The sequence below is a fragment of the Aythya fuligula genome, chromosome 14, assembly GCF_009819795.1.
Source record: "Aythya fuligula isolate bAytFul2 chromosome 14, bAytFul2.pri, whole genome shotgun sequence".
NCBI lineage: Eukaryota > Metazoa > Chordata > Aves > Anseriformes > Anatidae > Aythya > Aythya fuligula.
In genome coordinates, this window is record NC_045572.1 from 7,805,239 (window position 1) to 7,827,555 (window position 22,317).

General features: G+C 49.6%; 1 protein-coding gene across 1 annotated transcript in view; it reads right to left on the reverse strand.

Annotated features, from left to right (window-relative positions):
• Nucleotides 1-22,317, reverse strand: part of LOC116494755 (protocadherin gamma-C5-like) — a 67,243-nt gene that overhangs the window by 32,181 nt on the left and 12,745 nt on the right. The window contains exon 2 of the mRNA XM_032196819.1: nucleotides 14,284-15,779. Within this exon, the coding sequence (XP_032052710.1) occupies nucleotides 14,284-15,779 (1,496 nt within the window). The remainder of the gene's footprint in view (nucleotides 1-14,283; nucleotides 15,780-22,317) is intronic.

Genomic DNA, 22,317 nt, shown 5'->3' on the forward strand with positions numbered 1-22,317 from the left:
CGGGTCGCGGCACCGTGCAGATCTCTGCACCTGGCCGAGCACCGGCCGGTTCTCGGGCTGCCTTTCGGGTTGTTGCACCACTCGACACTGCGGGTTTCCGACGTTTAGAGCCTGCAAACGGACGCAAACTACCGCGGTGTTGGAATTCATTTTCTGTCACCCACGGAACTGTTCAGATGTCCCGGTGGAATAGGAAGGGAAGAATGGAGCTAGACACGAGAGCGCCAGGAGCCCTGTCGAAATCGGGCTCTGGCAGAGAAACAGCATCTTGCAGCACCAGGCGCTTTCCCACAGCCGATAACGAACGAAAGGAAAAGAAACCAGCGCCCACAGCTGTTTGTCGAGGGAAACTGCAAGGACCTCTGCTCCCTGAATAATCTGCTCGGAATCGTTGCACCTGATGAGCTGCCGTCCCGAAGTTTGCCGTGCCTGAGGGTGGTGTGCGGGGGCTGCAAATCGCGCTCACCAACGTGGGGGACCCAACACCCTCCGGAAAGGGAGGGACCTCGCCTCTGTCTGCGCGTTTTCGCCCTGCGCACTGCTGGTAACTGCCGGGAGCACACCCAGATGCGCAATGTTTCAGCGTTTATACGCGGCACCAACGGAATCAAACAGATCGGCTCAGACTTTCCCACCCAACAGTCATTCTCGCAATTAACGTAATTGTCGGAAGTTAAAACGTACCGGCGCTACTTACTCCTAGCTCACTCTTACCACCAGTCCACAGAATTTGATAAAAGTATACGCCTCGAGTCAATAAAATCCAACGTTAGAAATCAATAGTTTAACAGAAATGAATTCTAAAGCAATTGAAAGGCTTCCAAGGAAAATGAGATGCATTACCCACCACAGCTGTATCGTGCACGTAAGTATCAACAGTTTTGCCACCCTATGCCTTCTGGAGCGCCTCCAACAAGCCGTGTCTGCAGGCTCACTGCTGAAAGCAGATTTCTTTCTTCACTAGCCCTTATGCAATCAAATTCCAATTGTCTTTCTTACATATAATCTAAAACGTAGAAAATCCACGGCTTCCTTCGAGCTAAACCCTGAAATAGTCTGCAGTCACTTATTTACTTTGAAATAAGTTCTGAATCTTCTTTTTTTCCTCCCTACTGCCTCTTTTCCTAATACATTCAAGTCTTTCATAAGTTCTCGCTGAGCAATTTTTCTAACATATATATCGTAATTCGTAAAAAGTTTTTCCTCATATGGGTACACATGCGAGCCCACCCAAAGTACTTTGTCCTGCCAGTAGTCAGCCAAGATGCAGAGTGCCGAGTACTTCCAGGAAATCTCCCTATCCAGGAAAGGCGCTGAAGACTCAGCATTTTCATCTTTCATGTTTCAAGTGATCTGAGGACGTTGCATCCCCTTCACTTTGATGGGAAACCAGACTATTAAAAGCGACATCCTCGGAGCTCCTTAAAACAGCATTTGAAGGAAGAGAAGCAGAACTATGCGGTAGCAAAGGGGAAGGCACCTTCCCCCTGCACAGGGAATTACTTCAGGGGCGAGTTCAAGAGAAATCCCGGGCAGAGCAGCTCAGCCTATCCCTGTTTCTGGTCACACCGGGGCTCCGGAGGAGCCTGCGACAGCAGCAGACACAAAACGCTTTCTGCTCGGCTCCGGGCTCTGAGCAACAGCCCCGGGTCCCCGGTGAATGCAGGACAGAGGGAATTAATTTATACGTGTGCAAAACATCTTCCTTAAGAATGGTTGAGAGAGAGCAAAGAACGGAGCTGGAAAGGAAAAGAGACAAGAAGACTGGAGTTGTTGCCCTCACTAAGTGCAAAGCCCGCGATACATCAATTACATGACCATGCATCAATTTCACAAAGAAATACTCACATAGGGCACTTTAGAGACACTAAATGAAGCATTCGCTAAACCCAGATGAAAGGATTGTCTCAGCTTTTGTGCCCCAGGACCCTTATGCCATTGCTCCAACCTTCACGCTACCACCCCAGCTCGCTGAAACTCTCACCCAAGGCAGAACAGAGCAACAGGGGAAGAAGAAAGACCGCACGAGCAAACAGAAAAGGACCCGGGACAGCAGCTCACCTCTGCCGTGCTCTCTGAGCTGGGAGGGTCCTTCCCGGAGGGGCCTCCTGGGCCAAGGTCCCCCACCAAGACATGGTCAGGCAGCGCTGCCGTGCCCGGTCTCAAAAACGTGAAGTCCTTCTGGCCCGATTCAGAGGCCAAACACACCTCGTAGGAGTAGGGCAAGGGCAGCGTGCTGCTGCAGTAGTTGTAGGGTGCTTTGGGGCCAAGGCTGGAATAGAGTTCCTTATCGGAAGTTAGAAAAATGGGGGGGCTCCTGGCCCGTCGGCACTTGAAGAACACTACCAACATGACTGTGAAAACGAACAGCAAGGACACCAAAGCGAGCGCCACCACCAGAACGAGGTTTAGATCTGAAGTCAGCTCGGATTCGACAGCCTTGTCGCTCAGCTCCGGCAGCGCCTCCTGCAAGCTTTCGGCCAACACCACGTGCAGCGTGGCCGTGGCTGACAGCGCCGGCTGCCCGTGATCCTTCACCACGGCCACCAGCCGCTGCTTCGCCGCGTCCCGCTCCGACACAGCCCGCGCCGTGCGCACCTCGCCGCTGTGCAGCCCCACGCGGAAGAGCCCCGGCTCCGGCGCCTGCACCAGCTCGTAGGACAGCCACGCGTTGCGCCCGGCGTCCGCGTCCACCGCCACCACCTTGGCCACCAGGTAGCCGGCCTCGGCCGAGCGCGGCACCACCTCGAACGGCACCGCACTCGCGCCCGCGCCGCCGCTCCCTGCCCCGCTCGCCGCCGCTGGCCACAGCACCCGTGGAGCGTTGTCGTTCCGGTCCAGCACGAAGACGTGCACCGTCGCCGTAGCGCTGCGCGCCGGCTCCCCGCCGTCCTGCGCCCGCACCGCCACGGCGAACTCGCGGCACTGCTCGTAGTCGAAGGAGCGCTGCGCGTACACCGCGCCGCTCCGCGCCTCCACCGACACGTACGGTGCCGCCGCGCCCGCGCCGTCGCCCTCCAGCCAGTAGCTCACGAGCCCGTTGGTGCCCGCGTCCGCGTCCCGCGCGTGCACCCGCAGCACCAGCGCGCCCGCCGCGTTGTTCTCGGCCACGTAGGCGCTGTATGTGGCCTCCTCGAACACCGGCGCGTTGTCGTTCACGTCCGATACTTCCAGCACCAGCGCCGCGCGGCTCGACAGCGCCGGGATGCCGCGGTCCCTGGCCACCACCGTCACCCGGTACTCTGCCGCCTGCTCCCGGTCCAGCGCGCCCGCCGTCACCACCTTGTACGAGCCGCCCGACGACGCCACGATGGACAGCGGCGCCTCGCCCGACAGCTCGCACCACACCTGACCGTTTTCCCCGGAGTCCCGGTCCCGCACTTTGAGCAACGCCACGACGGTGCCGGGCGCCGCGTCCTCGGGCACCGGGCTCGACACCGACGTCAGCGTCACCTCGGGCGCGTTGTCGTTCACATCGAGCACCTCGAGCTCCGCTTTGCAGTGCGCCACCAGGCCGCCCCCGTCCCGCGCCTCCACCAGCAGCGTGTAGCCCTGCGTGTCCTCGAAGTCCAGCGCCTCTTGCAGCGTCACCGTCCCGTTCTCTGCGGCCACCGCGAACTTCTGCAGCACTTTGGCCGGCATTTCTGCGAAGCTGTAGATGATGCGGGCGTTGCTGCCCTCGTCGCTGTCAGAGGCCGAGACATGCAGCACCACGGAGCCCGGCGGCGTGTCCTCCCGCAGGCTCACCCGATACCGCTCCTGCGCGAACACAGGCGCGTTGTCGTTGGCATCGGTGACGTTGATGCAGAGCTGGGCGGTGCCGCTCCGGGGCGGCTCCCCGCCGTCCAGCGCCGTCAGCACCAGGCGCAGGCTCGGTTCGCGCTCCCGGTCCAGCGCGCGGCGCAGCACCAGCTCCGCGAACTTGCTGCCGTCCTGGCTCTCCCTCACTTCCACCGCGAAGTACCCGTTGGCCTCCAGCTCATAGCCCTGCAGGGAGTTCGGGCCCACGTCCGGATCTTCGGCGATACCCAAGGAAAAGCGGGCGCCGGGAGAAGTGAACTCGTTGATTTCTAGATGGATGCTATCTCGCAAGAAGCGCGGCGCGTTGTCGTTAACGTCCTGGATGGCCACTTCGACGTGGAAAACGTTTAGCGGGTTCTTTACCACCACCTCGAAACTGACGGAGCAGGACGCCGACTTGCCGCACAGCTCCTCCCGGTCCAGCCTCTCGCTCACGTACAGGTTCCCGTTCTCGCCGCTGACGGTGAAGTAGTGCTTCTCCGAGCTGATCCGCAGCTGGCGTGCCGGCAGCTCGGCTGGGCTCAGCCCCACGTCCCGCGCCAGCGGCCCCACCAGCGAGCCTCTGCTCAGCTCCTCGGGGATCGCGTAGCGGAGCCGCTCCGGCGCCGCCCGGCAGCAGCAGCAGCAGCAGCAGCACAGGAGCAAAGCGGGCAGCAGCCCCTGCCCGCCCGCTCGCCGCCGGCTCCTCCGCCGCCCGCCTGCCATTCGCAGCAGCGCTCGCCGCTCTCCTTCCACCCGCCCCCGCCGCCGCTCCTGCCAGCCGCTGCCCGCCCCGAGCGCCGATGCCGCCGGAGCGCAGCGATCTGAGCACCGGCTCGGCCGCCGCTCCCCGTCTCTCTGCTGCCCGCGCCTCTCCCGCTCTGGCGGCGCCGGGCGAGCGAGCAGCCGGCGGGGGCAGGAGGCGGAGGCGGCGGCCAACAGCGGCACCCGGAGGCCCCGCGGCGCCACCGCAGCCGGCGGCTGCCCGCGCACCTCGGGTCCCGGCCGCTGCTCGCCGAGGAGCGCTGACAGCAGCCGCCCGGCAGACGGCGCCGGCAGCTAGCGGGAGCGCGATTCATCGTCGGGCTCTGCCGGTTTTCTGCCACCGCGCGGAAGGCGAGGCGAGGCGAGCAGCTCTGTTCGGCTGTGGAAGTCAGGAGTCTGGCTGGGGGGCGCGTTACCGAGTATCGGAGCAGCGCGCGCGGACATCGCACAGCAGAGCACAGGTAAGAACAGCCAGACGCACTGTAAGGGAAGCAGCCGACACCTTTCAGGAGTTTCCACTACTGCTGGGGGTGATCTTCCCCCAGCTCTCGCATTTCATTTTTCTCAGCTATGACTAGCAGCAGCGACAAAGTGCTTCTGGAGAAAAAGTGTTGTAGAAAGAGAGCACCAGATCCACCGTGAACGCTGTTTTCTTTTAGGAGCTTCTTGGTTACATCCATTTCATTTTATATATCTGTCATAGTGACTGGGACTACGGGAGAACACGGCTTTATTCTCTACAAAAACAGCATCAGCACTTGCTCCCAGTTTTGCAAATCAGTGAGATCACCACTACTTCCTACTCCAGCAGAATGAAGACAGCCCTGTTAAATCTGGTTTTCAAAAGTGCCTCTCTTTGTGAACAGAGTGAGAAAGTTGATGTAGGAACATAGGTGGTCAGCAAAAATGTACCCAATGTACTGGCATACTTCTATTACCAGTGTGCTGTTTCAGTGGTTGTGAAGAAAAGCAATTGTATACCACCCTGTGATGGTGCCTGATGTGTATGCAATATGTCAGCTACCTTTCCAAGCATGGTCAGACACTTGTAGAAAAGAAGATGGCAAAAAAAGTCACAAGACAAAGTCTGAGAAAGGCTTTGAAGACAGGCAACACTAAAGAAGGACGTTTATTGATGACATAAACACAGTGACATGCAATTTGCACCAAAAAGACATAGAGCATTCTGGGATGGGGGGCTCTGAAAACGGAAAGGATTCAACTCACCTGAGTGCAACATTTATGAAAAAGTATTTAATCTTCCTCAAAACACATTTTTATGATAGCACTGCCTCTTATCAGAAATCAAAGGAAATTATGGAATGGAAGGCTCTGAAAGCCAGCAAAGCTTGGTTCATGAGCCTCGACACAATATAACCAAGAGAATAATCTCAACTCCATACAGACCACAAATTTGGAAAACTACAAATACAATGGATTTTCCTGACTCTCCTATTGCTCTAAACAAGAGTACTGAGATTGCTCTAAAACATGACTCCATCAGTGACTACTGTGCTCATTTTTAGGGTCCCAGTGATAACTCATTTCCTGATTTATATCTTAAAAGAGAGTCTCTTGCAGCACCCTTACAAGATTTAAAGATGCAGGCTGCGGGACTCAGTTTCTCCTTCATGAGACTATTCCACAGTCATCAAGAAACAAGTGCTTGTGGAGTAATCCTTCTATCATAGAAGAGGCCACAACGCCACTGTGTGAACACACTCTTCCTGGCAAACAGGACCATTTTCACAAAGAAATATTACACTCTTCTTCAGTTGGAAAGAAACACACAAGAGGGTCACAGTAATGATCCCTGGGAGATTTAACCTGCTTTGACAAAACTACCAACAAGGTCGCTGTGTAGATAGGCTTCTTCCATCAGCAAGTCCATTCCTATAACCACATAAAGGGGCTCCTCACTGGCTGGTGAGGAGCACAGAAGTAGAAAGAAATACTCACAACCCACAATGCTATTAAGAATGTATGCTAGAGTATGCCTCATACATCGCTTGCATCAATTTTCAATCCTTACCATTAATGGATCACATGTTACTACAGGTAAGAGTAGACGAGGATACTGAAAGAGCTGCAAGGTGGCAAAGTGCAAATCATTAACCCTTCACAGTAAGAGTATTTCCACATGCCTTGCAGTGCCACTCCATCTGTAACCTGTAATGCTGCCCAAGAGAAACTGCAAAAATACTCTGCATCACTTCCATTCCTAAATTGTTCAGCTCTCTGGAGCACAGTCCCACATACAAGATATATCACACAGCTTCACGACTCTGGGGTTTAGACCCAGACACCACCAAAGGTCAAACCCACTGCTGGATTATTCTGGTGTATGGATATTGCCCCAGCAATAAAGTACACTGTCTCCTGCTCTATGGATGCCACGGATGCTAGCTTTGACTGCTCCCCAAGGATGTGGGGATTGACACAAATGGGAGAGATGTGCAAGGGCTTGTTCAGTGCTGGTAACCTCTCAAACTGAAATATCTTCCATGACCTCATTTTCAAGCAAGACCTCAGAGATTCAGTGAAATAGGAAAATAATTAATTCCCCTGTCTCGATTCCTAACACTTCAACCCACTTTCAAGGACTGACAAGAGGCTAGTAGCCTTATATAACCACAACATTTAGTGTACAAACATGCAGTTTTTTGAATCCACTTAAGCACCTTTGAACCCACAGAACCACAGTTAAGCACCTTTGGGAGAACACACTGTTGAGTTGCCATCAAGGTCAAGAAGCGCAACCATACTCAACCACAAGTATCTTAGAATTTTACATCTGCCAACAAGTAATTTTGTTCTTCCACCCTCTTCCTCCATGCAGAGCTTGGAGCTCACTTTTGACCAAAACTGGGGAATTCCCACAGGCAACAAGGAACTCACAGTAATGCCTGGGAATGGTCTCGTGGCTGCGGAAAGCACCAAGTCCCATGTGGAAAACATACGTGTTCTGAGAATCACCCTTCTGTCACAACTGGCTGAGGAACACATTGTATGAAGAACATTTACCCATAAAATAAGTAGGACACTTGCCTAAAGCAGGCACAGACAAATGAGGTTCTGCATTCACTTCATATAATGGCTTATATACGTCCTAAAGAATGTTAAATGAAGAAAGTGACCCCTGCATCATTGATCCACAAACAGAGATTTTGTTGAAACACTTGAGACTCAACACAGAAGGTCACCAGGGCATCGCAGTCTTCACTGCGGGCACCAAAGTTCATCCCCAGATCACCTGGAACTCACTGAGGTCTTAAGCTGCAAGCAAAGCCTTCAAGTCTTCCTCTGAACTACACAGGAGGGGACTTCATTTTAAGAAAAATTCATCCTTTCTCATCAATTTTTCTACTCTGTGGCCTGCTCAGATTATAGATTATAGAACTATAAATGGAAAGGCCTTAATACAGGGTCTTTTCTCATCCTAACTCTTGCAAGTAATGTAGAGAGATTCAGTTTTAGCTTCTGTTTCATTTCCTTCATACACAAAAATTTGTCTTCAGATGTCTGGAAGGACCTTTTCAAAGGATGTAAAGATTTCCTGCAGTACAACTCCAGCATTTTCAAATACCAAAGCCCTATCCAGAAATGGGAAACATGAAGCACAACCTTCCTGGAAACAAAGATCAGAACACATAATTACGCCTACAGGAAAGCTACCCATCAAAATGTTATGATGAGATATGGATGGATACACAACTTTTCACAACGGAATTGTAAGCAGTTCTACCCATTAAGGCATCATTGTATATACATGGTTTTTACACCAATAACCAATTAACATTTCTTTCAGGTCAGGAAAACAAGGATCACACTGTAAATGGAACAGGCCTTGATACCAGTACAAAATCAAACCACTGTCCAAACAGCATCACTGTAGATCCACCTATTTTCCAGATTCAAAGTCAGTTTCTCACCTTCCTTGCTCTGCATGCACAGCTTTTAGTTGCACCATGGACAACTTTTGGCCATGGACATCTTTTGGCCATATGTCACCCCTCAGCAAGAACATTTCACTTAGTGACACTGTAGGAAACATAAGTATATCAGACTATATTGAGCTGTCTTGATAGCTGTAAACATTCAAAATATGTATCCCCATAGGACTGCTCCCCCAAGGCCTGCAGTTATAATAGGTCTTCCAAGCTTTGAAAGATTATCAGCCACATGGAGGACAAGTTTTAGACCCTGACAACATCAAGGCCAAAACCTGAAACCTGCAGATGTGAAGGAATCAGTTTTCTATTGCAGATTATGTCAGTAGGAGTATGTGAGCATAATAAGGGTAACCAGTAGACAGCAAAGTCACAGGAGGATCCTTCCAGAGGTTCCTTCCTAGCCAGAGGTAGTCAAAGTAATTTGGACAAGACAAAATGTAAACTGCAATATAACAACTATGATAAAGTTAATGTTAACACCTATCTTCTATGTGTTTAAAAGTAAAACACAATGAACTCTTTCACATGCTCTGTCTCTCTCCAGACATCAGCCTTCTATCTGTCCAGAGACAGCACAAGAAATGAAAGTGGTGAACCTGCAGCATGGCTGCTGCTACAGCATGTGTCTGTCAGTAAATGCATGTCCAGATCCATCCTTGATAGGTCAATGTTAAAAGACTGTGAAGCAGCAAAATACATCTGTTTCCTCCAGGAGCCCATCACACACAGCACCACTGAGGCATTCTCATATCCTCACAACATTCACAATTGCCTTTCATCTTCATAGCAGGCAAACATTGTCAAAGGACCAGTTGTGCAGACCGTTTCTCCACCAAGAAGAAACAGTCTCAAAGACCACAACATGGACAGATGCAAAGACATTTCTTTGCTCAACGCTTTATCATGAAGAATCATAAAGGTCAAGAAGATTGTAAAGGAGAAGTAGTTAAGTTAAATGGAAGGCCATTAAGATTCTGTTTCAAGACAGTCTCACCTGACTCATCAGGCACATGTGCTATCAGGAAGATACCTGGCTCTGCTAACATCAGCAAAGGAGCAATTGCCCAGCCTGTTTCTCCACCACATGCACAAAGACTTCACTATAGACATGAACATGAAACACAGACTTCCTGGAGAAAACAGCCTAGATATGTAACTACAACAAAGAAAAAACTCTGTGTAACGATATTATTGAAAGAGATGAATAGAGAAATGAGGTTTCATGCAGGAATTACAAGCCATTCTACCTATGCATCATTGTTCTAAATGCACAGTTTTTATTCAAACATTTTATTATCAAAGGATTATTTGCCTTTCAGCACAGGAAAACCAGGATCGTAGCATAAATGGCAATGGCCTCAGCATTAATTATGAAATCAGAGTGTTGTCCAGCCCAAACTATGTTGATCAAGTTATTCTCCAAGTTCGACACCAGCCTCTCACCCTCCTTGCTCAGCATTCACAGCCAGTATCCAGCTTTTGGCCACATGTCAGACACAGCAACAGCATTTCATTCAGTGGTATTTTAAGGAAACTTAAGTATATCAAAATCATGACATCTGCAAACATTCAAGGTACATATGGAGTCAGCTCCCATAGTTCCATAATACAAACAGATCTTCCAATCTTTTAAGGGTTCTCTGCCATGCTGAAGCCCAGTTTAGATCCTGGCAACAAACAAGACAAAAATGTGAAAACTACACAAGTGAAGGACTTCACTATAACTCTAAAGACATTCTTCTTTGGTTTACCATGATATTGTGCAAAAAAATAAAATAAAATAAAATAAAGTAAAGTAAAGTAAAGTAAAGTAAAGTAAAGTAAAGTAAAGTAAAGTAAAGTAAAAGTAAAATAAAATAAAATAAAGTAAAATAATAATGGACCTGCAACACTGTTTCCCCAGTCCTACAGTTATAAAAGATCTTCCAGTCTTTGAAGGATTATCAGACACATTGAGGCCCCAGCATTAGTCCTTGAAAACAAAGAAAGAAAGAAAGAAAAACAAAACAAAACAAATAAACATGAAACCTACAGAAGTGAAATAATCAGTTTCAGGTTATGCTGCTAGGTACTGTACTGCATACAGTAATAAGGAATAGAGGAGAGGAGAGGAGCGGAGCAGAGCGGAGCGGAGCGGAGCGGAGCGGAGAGGAGAGGAGAGGAGCTAGGGCACCTCTGGTCTATACAGGAAAAATAAAAGTAGAGTGAACTCTGTCATCTGCTTTGTCTTTACAGAGACATCATATATTCACCTGTCCAACCATTATGAAATGACATGAAAGTGAAGGACACCAATGGTAATGCTGTTAACAAAATACAACTGTTACCTCACATGGGAAAGGAAAGGCAACTTGGTTTAACATCCACTGTATCGATGTCAAAAGCAAGGCATCCTGCTGCTCAAAATTTGTACTTTGACTAACTGATGATTAGACAACCAAAAGCCAGACTTGCAAAAAGTGCTTCAGCTATCAAGCTCTATAAGATAACACCTCTATTAGTCTTCTAGTCCATATCTGAAGCCTCAACCAGCTGGTGAAGACTACATTAAAAAAAAAAAAAAAACAACACAACACTTCTAAGCTGTATCGCTAATAGGAATGCATGCTACTGTGCACCTCACACAGTGCTGGCATCACCATTCAATCCTCAGCAAAGGCAGATCACGTGATGTTACAGGCAGAAGTGGACAAGGACAGAAAACAAGCTGTAGAGTGGCAGTCAACATGCAAATGATTAACCCTTCATGGTGAGAACATATCAACATAACTTGCAGTGCCACCCCATCTGGAACACTGCCAAGCAGAGAGCACAGCAATACTCTGAGTGAATTAGGGACATTAGGGGCAAAGCTCTCCTGCCAACAGTCCATGCCCACAAAGGACACCTAGAGGAAGAGTGCAGAAGGCTAAACACATGGGTAGCGAGACAAAAAAAAGCCCGAGAAAGAGAGTGTGAAGGGAGGGACTCAAGAGGCACCGTGAGAGTGATTCACCAGGAGGGTATTAGGGTGTACACAACAGGCACCGGCAGTATCTTCTCAGAGCAGCAATAGAACTCAAACGCTGCCAAGGGCATTCCATTCAGTGACATTTTAAGGAAACTTAACAAAGCTGTAAACATTCAAGCTCTGTATGGAATCAGTTACCTCAAGCCCACATTTCTTGCAGATCCTACAATCTTTTAAAGGTTCTCTGCCACACTGAGGCCCAATTTAGACAGTAACAATGAACACAGCAAGAATGTGAAAACTACAGAAGTGAAGGACTGCACGATCACTTTACAGATGTTCTCCTTTGCTCTGCCCAAGCATTATGCTTAATGAGATTCAAGTAATGGACCTGCAACACGGTTGCTCTCATAGTATGTGTCTGCTTGCAAAGACAATTCCAGCTCTATTCCTGAAAGGCCAATGTTTAAAGGTCTTAATGAGAAGTCAAAGCCTCCAAGAGCACTTCACACATGAACAATTCCCAAACTACGCCCAACTGTTACAATTGCCTTCCCTCTTCATGACAGCCTGAACATCATCAAAAGACCAATTGGCCAGCCCGTTTTCTCCACAATGTGCACAAAGAGTATGCTATGGATGGCTCCAAAGAAAATTTTATTTTAGACAATATGCAGCTAAGTTACACACATGGACATTTTTGAGTATTCATAGTAGTAGGGCATATAAGGTAGATAGTAGGGAATGAATTCCCCAGAAGGTCTTCCTGAAGCTTCCAACACAGGAAAAATAGCACTTCAAATGCAAAACCTATTCATCAGAAAGACTTCAAATTGCATGAACCACAGCTGTATGCCTAGCGGAATAACTACAACAAGCAGGGAGATAGGCATCTGTTCTTCTAAAGCTCCAGACATAGTACCTGTACACTTCACCTCAAACCTTTCACGTCAGTGCTTTACTTTCATCCTCAGAATCTGCAAACATCTCACCAAAAGACGAGTTCAATGAACCATTTCCCTATATCACACACCACAGCCGCACCATCAATGAATACCAAGAAGGGATACGTGCCCAGCCGTTCCAAAACCATACTAATGATCTAAGAGGAAAGAGAGAAAGGAACTTCCACCAGAGACTGGGTCATCAGAAACTTTTGGAGGGGAATCTCCCCCTCCTATAAACACATGCACTGCTCCACACAAACATTCCTCTTCCACTAACATCATGTATACATCCAATCTGGGGAAACAAAAATGGAAGAGAACACACAAGTACTCTCACATCTCCAACCTTCCACCCCAGCTCCAACTCTATTGAAATACCCTGCTATTGCCTCATGGGAGCAAGGCCCAAGAACACATAGCACATTGCTCAACACAGCTATGCTACTAAATAGAAGTTAGCCTACATACACAGATGAAAAGATGCAATCAGACTAGCAGCATGAGAAAGTATTCAAAGAGAATGCGTGGTAAGGAATTTCTCTGGAAGGGTGGCATGGTCTTCTCAGCAGGCACCAAAATTCCTTCCCAGAGCACTGGAAACACACCAAGGTTTTAAGCTGCAAGCAAGGCCCTAAAGTCTTCCCCTGGACTACACACTCTTTGTCTCTTTTTAGGAAATTTTAGGAAAAGTTAATCAGTTCTCTTTAATTTCTCTTTGAAGTATCCCTCTTGTCTCCAATAAATATGAAACTGTGAATGTGAAGTCCTTACTTTGTGACCTTTTTGCATGCCAAGTCTTCAGAGCAATGAAGAGAGATTCACTTTTATCTTCTGTTTCATTTTGCTAATATAAAAAAAACTTCTTCAGATGGTTGTTAGGATCTTGTTAAGGGAGGTAAGGATTTCCTGAAAGGCAACAGTAATGTTTTCAAAAGAAAAAGGTGTACCCAGAAATGGGAAATATGAAGCACAACCTTATTTAGAAAAAGGCCTAAAAACTGAAATCTGACTACAAAGAAACTCTATTTCACAACTTAGATATGGATGGATAAATCTGAATTCAAACAAGAATTATAAACCATTATACACAGGCATCAGCACACATAGTTTTTCTGCAAAACATGTTATCATCAGGGGATTACAACTGACATTCAAGGCAACAAACCCAGAAAAAAATTGTGTATATGTGCTGCAGGCCTTTGCACCAACTATAAAACCAAACCTTTGCCCAAAGAAAATATCCATTAATCCACCTGTTTTCCACATTCACTACCAGCTGCTCACCATCTTTGCTCTGCATTTACAGCCTCCGCTTGCACCACGGACAATAACATTCTACCATATCTTGGCTGCTGCCTAGAACGGCTCATAGAGTGACATATTAAGGAAGCTTAAGTATAACAAATCTCTTGCTGTGAAAGCAACCAAAGTCCCTGTTCTTTATGAAAACAGCTCTCCTCATACGAAAAGTAACATACATAAGAGACTTTTAAGGGTTCTCTATGATACTAAGGCCCAATACTGACACTGTCAACACACAGGGCAAAATCATGAAACCCAAGGAACACAAAAAGGACTTCACTTTCACCCTTCAGATCTCATTATTTTATCTTAGCAAAAATTATGCTACATGAAATTGAAATAATGAACACAAAACGGCTCTGTTGCCATACAGTATGCCTGCTAGTAAACATTGCTCCATTCTTGTGAGCTCAGTGTTCAAGCACAATCATTACTAAGATACTCTGTCAAACCCAGCACCTCGGTGGCAATCCCAAATATATCTCTTTCATCGCTATAATACGCGCGAACAGCGAGACAGCAAAACGGGCGAGAAAGAGGCGAGCTCGGAGGGAGGGACTCGAGAGAATCCGCAAGAACGACTCACCGGGAGGGCGTCGGGCGGTGCGCCGCGGGCGCCGGCAGCGTCTTCCCCGAGCAGCGGCGCGGCCTTGTCGGGCGCCGGCCGCGCCGGGAGGGTGTTGCAGCAGCTGTCGGCCGCCCAGCGCCGCTGGCTCTTGCGCGAGTCGGCGGTGAGCGACACCTCGTGCGAGTAGGAGTGCAGGAAGGCGCGGACGCCGTCGATGCCCACGAAGTGCGAGGCCGGCACGCCGCGCAAGGCGCCGCTGGCCGGCGGCAGCAGCTGCGAGCGGCGCCAGCGCCGCAGGCGCAGCGCCAGCAGCAGCAGCAGGAAGGCGACGAAGAGGCACGACACGGCCGCCACGGCCAGCACCAGCCAGCGCGTCAGGCTGCCGCCGGGCTCGGCCGGCGCCGCCGCGCTGCCCAGCTCCGACAGCAGCTCGGCCACGCTCTCGGCCAGCACCACCGTCAGCGTGGCCGTGGCCGACAGCGCCGGCCGGCCCTGGTCCTTCACCACCACCACCAGGCTGTGCCTGGGCGCGTCGCGGGCCAGCGGCGAGCGCGCCGTGCGCACCTCGCCGCTGTGCAGCCCCACGCGGAACAGCCCCGGCTCCGTCGCCTTGGCCAGCTCGTAGGACAGCCACGCGTTCTGCCCCGCGTCCGCGTCCACCGCCACCACCTTGGCCACCAGCGCGCCGGGCTCCGCCGAGCGCGGCGCCAGCTCCACGCCCGTCCAGCCCGCGCCCGACGCCGCCGCCATCGGCGGGTACAGCACCTGCGGCGCGTTGTCGTTCTCGTCCACGATCAGCAGCCGCACCGACACGTTGCTGCTCAGCGCCGGCGCGCCGCCGTCCTCCGCCCGCACCCACAGCCCCACCTCGCGCACCTCCTCGTAGTCGAACGAGCGCAGCGCGTACAGCGCGCCCGTCTCCGCCTGCACCGACACGTAGGACGACAGCGGCGCGCCCCGCACGCGCCCCTCCGCCAGCCGGTAGCGCACGCGCGCGTTCTGCCCCCAGTCCGCGTCCCACGCCCGCACCGTCAGCACCAGCGCGCCCTCGGCGTTGTTCTCGGGCAGACGGGCGCTGTAGCGCGCCTCCGCGAACACCGGCGCGTTGTCGTTCACGTCCAGCACGCGCAGCGCCAGCACCGCGCTGCTGCGCAGCGACGGCGACCCGCCGTCCGACGCCCACACCGTCACGTTGTACTCCGACACCTCCTCCCGGTCCAGCTCCCGCGCCGTCACCACGCTGTAGTAGCTGCCCACCGAGCTCCGCAGACGGAACGGCACGTCGCCGACCAGCGAGCACCGCACCTCGCCGTTGGCGCCCGAGTCGCGGTCCTGCACGTGCAGCAGGGCCACCACCGTCCCCGAAGGCGCGTCCTCCGAGATCTCGCTCAGCGCCGACCGCACCGAAATCTCGGGCGCGTTGTCGTTCACGTCGGTCACCGAGATCGAGACCGTAGCCGTGTCGAAAAGCTCCCCGCTATCCCGTGCTTGCACCCTGAATTCGTAGGAGTCGCCTTCCTCGAAGTCCAGGCTCCTCAACAGCCTGATCGATCCCCTCTCGGGATCCAGGTAAAACATCTTCGATGCTTTCGTGGAAAACTCTTTAAATGAGTATTTCACGTTCCCGTTCATTCCATCGTCCGCGTCGGTGGCCGTGAGGGTGAGGAGCGTGGAGCCCACGGGCACGTCCTCGGGCACGCGCACAGCGTACACCGCCTGGCTGAACACGGGCGCGTTGTCGTTGGCGTCCAGCACAGACACGCGGATGCGCGCCGTGCCCGTCCGTGCCGGCTCGCCGCCGTCGCTCGCCCTCAGCACCAGCTCGTGAAACGCCGCCTCCTCCCGGTCCAGCGCCTTGGCCAGCACCAGCTCGGGACGCTTCTCGCCGTCGGCTCCCGCCTGCACGGACAGCGAGAAGTGCTCGTCGCCGCTCAGCTCGTAGCTCTGCAGGGAATTCACTCCCACGTCCGGGTCATGAGCCTTAGACAGGGGCAGACGCGTCCCGAGTCCAGTCGTCTCGCTCAGCGTTTCCTCAATCTGAATTTCGCTAAAGGTGGGTGCGTTGTCGTTAATGTCGGTGATTTCCACTTCGATCGTGTAAACTTTCATCTCGCCCTCCACGATCACCTCACAGCGCAGCACGCATCGCTGCACGCCCTCGCACAGCTGCTCTCTATCTAGCCTCTCCGCCGTCACCAGGTGGCCGCTGTTCGCATGCAGAGCAAAATACTGCGTCCTATCTGCAGACACCACTCGGGCGCCGCGGTCGCGGAGCGCCGCCGGCTGCAGCGCCAGGTCCTTGGCCACGTCGCCCACGAAAGAGCCCTTGGGCAGCTCTTCGGGCACCGAGTAGCGCAGCTGTCCCCACGCCGCCTCCCACGCCGCCACCAACACGCAGCACAGCAGCGCTCGCTGCCTCCGGCCCCAGAGCCCTTCTCTCGTCGCGCACATCTCCGACACGGCCCCGCCGCCAACGAACGCCCGCCGACAGCTCCCGCCGCTCGACTCTTCGCCTAGGGCTCCGGATCAGACACTTGCTCCAGTTCCCGTCCCCGGCTCCGGCCCCGTCGCCGCCCGCTGTCGCCTGTCCCTCTGCCTCTCTGTAGCTCGGCTCCGTACCGCGGGGCCGCTCGCAGCTCGCACGGCCGCCGACACAGCGAGCGAGCGAGCCGGGCCGCAGCGGGCGGGGCTGGCTGCAGCGCTCCGCTCCTTCCTCTCCTCTCCTCCGTGGTGAACAGCGGCGCCCGCAGCCTCCGCCCGGCACTGCACGCACGGCTCACAGCGAGCGCCGCCGCCCTGCCTCTTCGGCGGAAACCTTCGGTCCCCGCGGACACGGCTCCACGGCACATTCCCCAGCGACACGACCTTGAGTCGATGCGTTTGCTTCCGGAACGACTTCTCTTCTTCGAGGAGAACATCGAATTCATTCTGGTCTTCAGCGTGGTCATGATCACAATGAAGGTAGTGTCCTCTGCTTGATATCTTAGTTCTACTGCATGGCAGGTAACATTACCCGTTTTAATTTGACCTCAGAGTAATTATCGCCCTTACACCGTGTGTGCAGGACAGTCACTTCAAGGACTTTCAGAGATCGTTTCTGCAGTCCTTCTTGAATGAATATTTCCTTGTCTCTCCAACTATTTATATTCATTTGAATCTTACATTTGTTGATAATTTGTGCCATCGTTCCAATGTCAACAACTGATATAAAACAGTTCTCGCTGTATATATGCAGCATCAAGGAACCAACAGGTGCCTTCAGCTCTCTGAGAAGCCTGGGCACTCTCCACATCCCTGTTATTTAGCAAAACAGTCTGCGCACTCGCCTCTGATCAGTTTCCTCCACTATAATTGCAATCCAGGAGATCACAACAGCAGAAGATGCTTTTCTAGCTTCCATTCACTTAAACGGTTTTCCAGAAAAATGCCTACCCCTAAAACAGAAGAAAACCCCAGGGCATTCACTTTGAACGTATCAGAGAACTATGGGACATGAGCATGACAGTGTACACAGAGGTGTAAGATGAGGGCAGAATTTGGCATCACTTATCAAACACGTCCACTACATTCATTTGAGAAAAAGCCAATGGAAGACCATGAAATATCTCGAGCATTTAAGCATCAATCATATTTTCCTGATTCTGTCATGCTGAATCGCTGGAACTCATTCTACACAGTCAGCATTCACATTCATGGCTAATGGTTATTACATCAGTACTTGGCATCAGTTACAGCTCCAGATTATTGCTTTCATGGAACACCTGCTCCCACAGTACCCTTCTGCTCTTCTTTGACTTCACCTTCATAAATAGTGTTGACTCCAGTCTGCACCCTTTCAACTCAGAGACCTCTACTCCATAGGCACTTTCTGCCAAATACTTTATTCCCAGGGAAGCATCATTGCCTCTAAAGACAGGGACACCATGATCAGAACAGAAATGGCATAGCCCTTGGCATCAGGCATAAAACCAAAGCATTCCCCAGCCAAAGACACACTGATCCAACTATTTTCAAGGCTCTGAGCCTGCCTCTCACCCTTTAGACTCTGCAATCACAGTCTTTATCTGCATCAAAGACAACATCCTACTTCTCACCATTGGTGAGAGCAGAAAGACAAGGGCATATATTTTTCTCTGACACTTTACTGAAAGAGAGATATATCAAAGTAGTTCTTTTCTAGTACATGTACCAGTCTTTTTAGGGGTATCTGGCACACTCAGGCCCAGTCCACAGCAAACAAGGCAAAAAAGTGAAAATTGCACAAATGAAGGACTTCACTGTCACTCTACAGATTTTTTTTTAAAAAATCTGCCTCAACATTAGATAGAATGAAATTCAAGGGATGTACTTCCATTCCTCAGGAGATGTTTCAGGCTGTGTGCGGTGAAAATTAGAAGTGCCAAAGCCCAGCCGGAGCTCAAGCTGGCTATTGGTCTTAAAGACATCAAAAATGATTTTATAAATACATAAAAAAGAAAAGGAGGACCAAAGAAAAGACCCATCCGTTATTGCATGTGGAGGTGAAACACTGTGACAAGAGATGATCACCCTAATGTGTTTTTCGTGTCAGTTTTTAGGAACAAGACCTATTTTTCTCTGGGTACCCCATCCCCTGACTACCTGGTGGATAGGGACAGGAAGCAGAATGAAGACCTTATAATCCACGAGAAAAGGGTCAGCAACCTGATAACTACTTAGACAGATGCAAGTCTATGGGGCCAGAAGGCTAAGTGACGGGTCCTTTGTTTGGGTCACAGCAATCCCATGCAGTGCTACAGATTGGGGGAAGAAGACTGGCTCAAAAGCTGGCTGGCTGAAAGCCACCTGCGAGTATTGGTCAATAGCCAGCAGTATGGACGAGAGATCCAGCAGCATCAGGACTTGTATCAGAAATAGTCCACCCAGCAGGACTATGAAAATGATTGTCCCTCTGTACTCGGCTCTCGTGAGGCTGCACCTCAAATACTGTGATCAGTTTTGGACCCCTCACTACAGGAAGGTTACTGAGGTGCTGAAGCAGACCAAAGCAGGGCAACGGAGCTGTTGAAGGGTCTAGAGAACAGATCTCATTAGGAGCGGCTGATGCAGCTGGGGGTGTTTAGCCTAGAGAAAAGGAGGTTCAGGGCAGATCTTACCGTGTTCTACAATTACCTTAAAGGGGGGCTACAGCAAAGTGGGAATCAGCCTGTTGCCAAGAACCATGGGATAATACAATAGGAAATGGCCTCAGATTGCTGCAGTGGAGGTTTACATTGGATATTAGGAAAATGTGTTTCACTGAAAAAGTTGTAAAATATTCAGCAAGGCTGCCCATCAATGTAGTTGAGTCACCAATATTGGAGGTCTTCAGAGATGTGCAGATGGAGAGCTTAGTGATGTGGTTTAACAGTAGACTTGGCAGTGCTAGGGTAAATGTTGGGCTAGATGATCTAAGAGCTCTTTTCCAACCTAAATGATTCCAGGATACTAGGAACACAGCTGTTGTCATAGCACGTCTGTTATGAAAGCTACTTCCAGCTCCATTCTTGAGAGGTCACTGTCCATAGCTCCTCTTTCCACCAAGAGAACGTCACACACAAAGAATTCTTGAACTACTCATGGCTCTTATGTTTGTCTTTCCTATTCATAACAGGCAGAAGGACTTCATTAAAAGACCAATTGCCCAGCCCACTTCTTCACAATGTGCACAGAGACTATACCGTGGACAGCTCTAAAGACATTTCTTTCCACTACATTAACATGACCTAACATTGTGAAGACAATAAATGTTATGCAGCTAGTTTATACACTTTGATATTTTTTTTATTTAGATATTTTTCTTTATTCATAGTAGTATTTTGGGGGATTTTTGAAACAGTAAAGATCCCATGGCTTGCTGCAACTGAACAAACCAAGCTACCAGGAACGACTATGAGAAGTTCCCATGACCGTGTTTCCACTTCGCCCAAATGAGGTATTTAGAGAAATATTGTTGCCAGCAGCTGGCTTCAAGGACAAGGTCTACATGACTGCTAATCACAATGGGGTTGTTTTCTTGTACTTGTTTGTCTGCGTGCTTTTAATCTTGTGTAAGACACTATTCAACCCTGTTAAGTTCAGTATAAGAGTCAGGCTATTCGAGTAATAAAATGGAGCATGATCTGACCATACTGGTGTCTGTTCTGCTTTCAGCCGTTCTTCCTGCATCAGTAGTAGACCACATAAGGTAGACAGTAGGGGATGAATTCTCAAGAACGCTCTCCCAAAGATCCCAGAAACCTCAGTAATATTTCTCAGGCAAAACTTATTGAGCAGACAGACTTCAAAGAGCGTAAACCACAGCTTTGTGGGGAATGGAATAACTAAAACAAGCAGAGAAAGGACCACCAGCCTTTCTACAACTTCTCACACAAAATTCCCCCAGCACGTCACCTCAAACCTTCATAACTTCAATGCTTTTTTTCACCATCAGAATTTGCAAGCAAATCTCACCAAAGGAAAAGTTCAACAAAAGTTTTCCCAATCTCATGCACCATGTACAAGCACACCTTCAAAGTATACCATGAAGGGAGCTACATTTCTCTGCAAGTATCTAAAGCCTCCTAAAAAGGGCTAAGGGACAGAGAGGATTCTTTCTGCAACAAAGACTGGGTCCTCGTAAATACAGCAGTAACGAAATATCCCTCTGCTTTAAGTGTAATTGTTGTTCCACAGAGACATGCCTCATCTACTTATAACATTGAGCTTCTATTTCTTCCCATTATACACAAAATTTTGTTGTCTGGTGGCTGACTGGACCTTCTCAAAGAAGATAAATATTTGCTGCAATTCAAAAGTCGCATTTGCAAATGTAAAAGCCCTAACCAGAAAAGGAACATATGAAGCACAACCTTCCTGAAAACAAAGACCTGAAAATTGAATTATAGCTATGTAGAAACTCTTTGGCACAGAGTTACAATAAATAGGAGTGAAGTAATGAGGATTCTCACAGGTATTATAAGCCATAATACGCAGGCATCATAACACCACATGCACAGTTTCTCTGCAAAGCTTTTTATTACCAGAGAATTAAAGTTACCTTTCAGGGCAGGGAAACCAAGATAAAATGGTGCATAAATACTGCAGGAATTGGCACAAATTAGGAAGTCAAACTTTTGACTAAACAATATCACTGCTGAGCTTCTAGTTTTCCACATTATTAAAAATAAAATAAAATAAAATAAAATAAAATAAAATAAAATAAAATAAAATAAAATAAAATAAAATATAACCAAAAAGAAACAAACAAACCAAAATTCCACTCAACATCTTAGCTCTGCATTCACAGCATTCATTTGCACCACTCACAACATCCAACTTCTAGCCATATGGAGGCCACTGGCAAGAGCATTTCATCCAGTGACATTTTAAGGAAACATGAGGATATTAAAGACTGTCCTGACAGCACTAAACAGTCACACTGGGAATGGAAGCAGCTCTCCCACTCCTATAACTCTAATACATCTTCCAGTCTTTTCAGGGTTCTCCGGCATTTTGTCATTGACAACAAACAAAGCAAAAATGTGAAAAAGACAAAACAGGAACAAGAAAATAGGACAGGAATGCAATCACACAGTTCACACAACATTTTTAATCCTAGTCAAATATTATGTAGCACAAATTAAAGCCTAAAAAGACACGTTACCCAGGCCATTATTCCACCACACACACTGAAACAGCAGCACAGAAGAATATAAAGACATTTCTCTGCTCAACCCATCTTCATGAAGCAAGAGAACAGTTGCACAGAGTAGAAAGGAAAAGCAGCTAAGTGAAACATGAGGTCCTTGAATACTGTTTCAACACCATCCCAATCCACTAAAACACCGTGCAGGCATTCTCAATCATTATTAGAATTCACTATTGGAATTTGCTGTTACTGAGAATAATGAGTGCTGAATGGGTTAAGGGAAAGATGCATCTTGCCTTCCACATATTCTAACATGGAAAGGAAAGTTCCACCTATTTTGTCACCAGAGCGGGGCCCATGAAAGCATACCACATTTCCTCAACACAGCTATGCTGTTACTCATA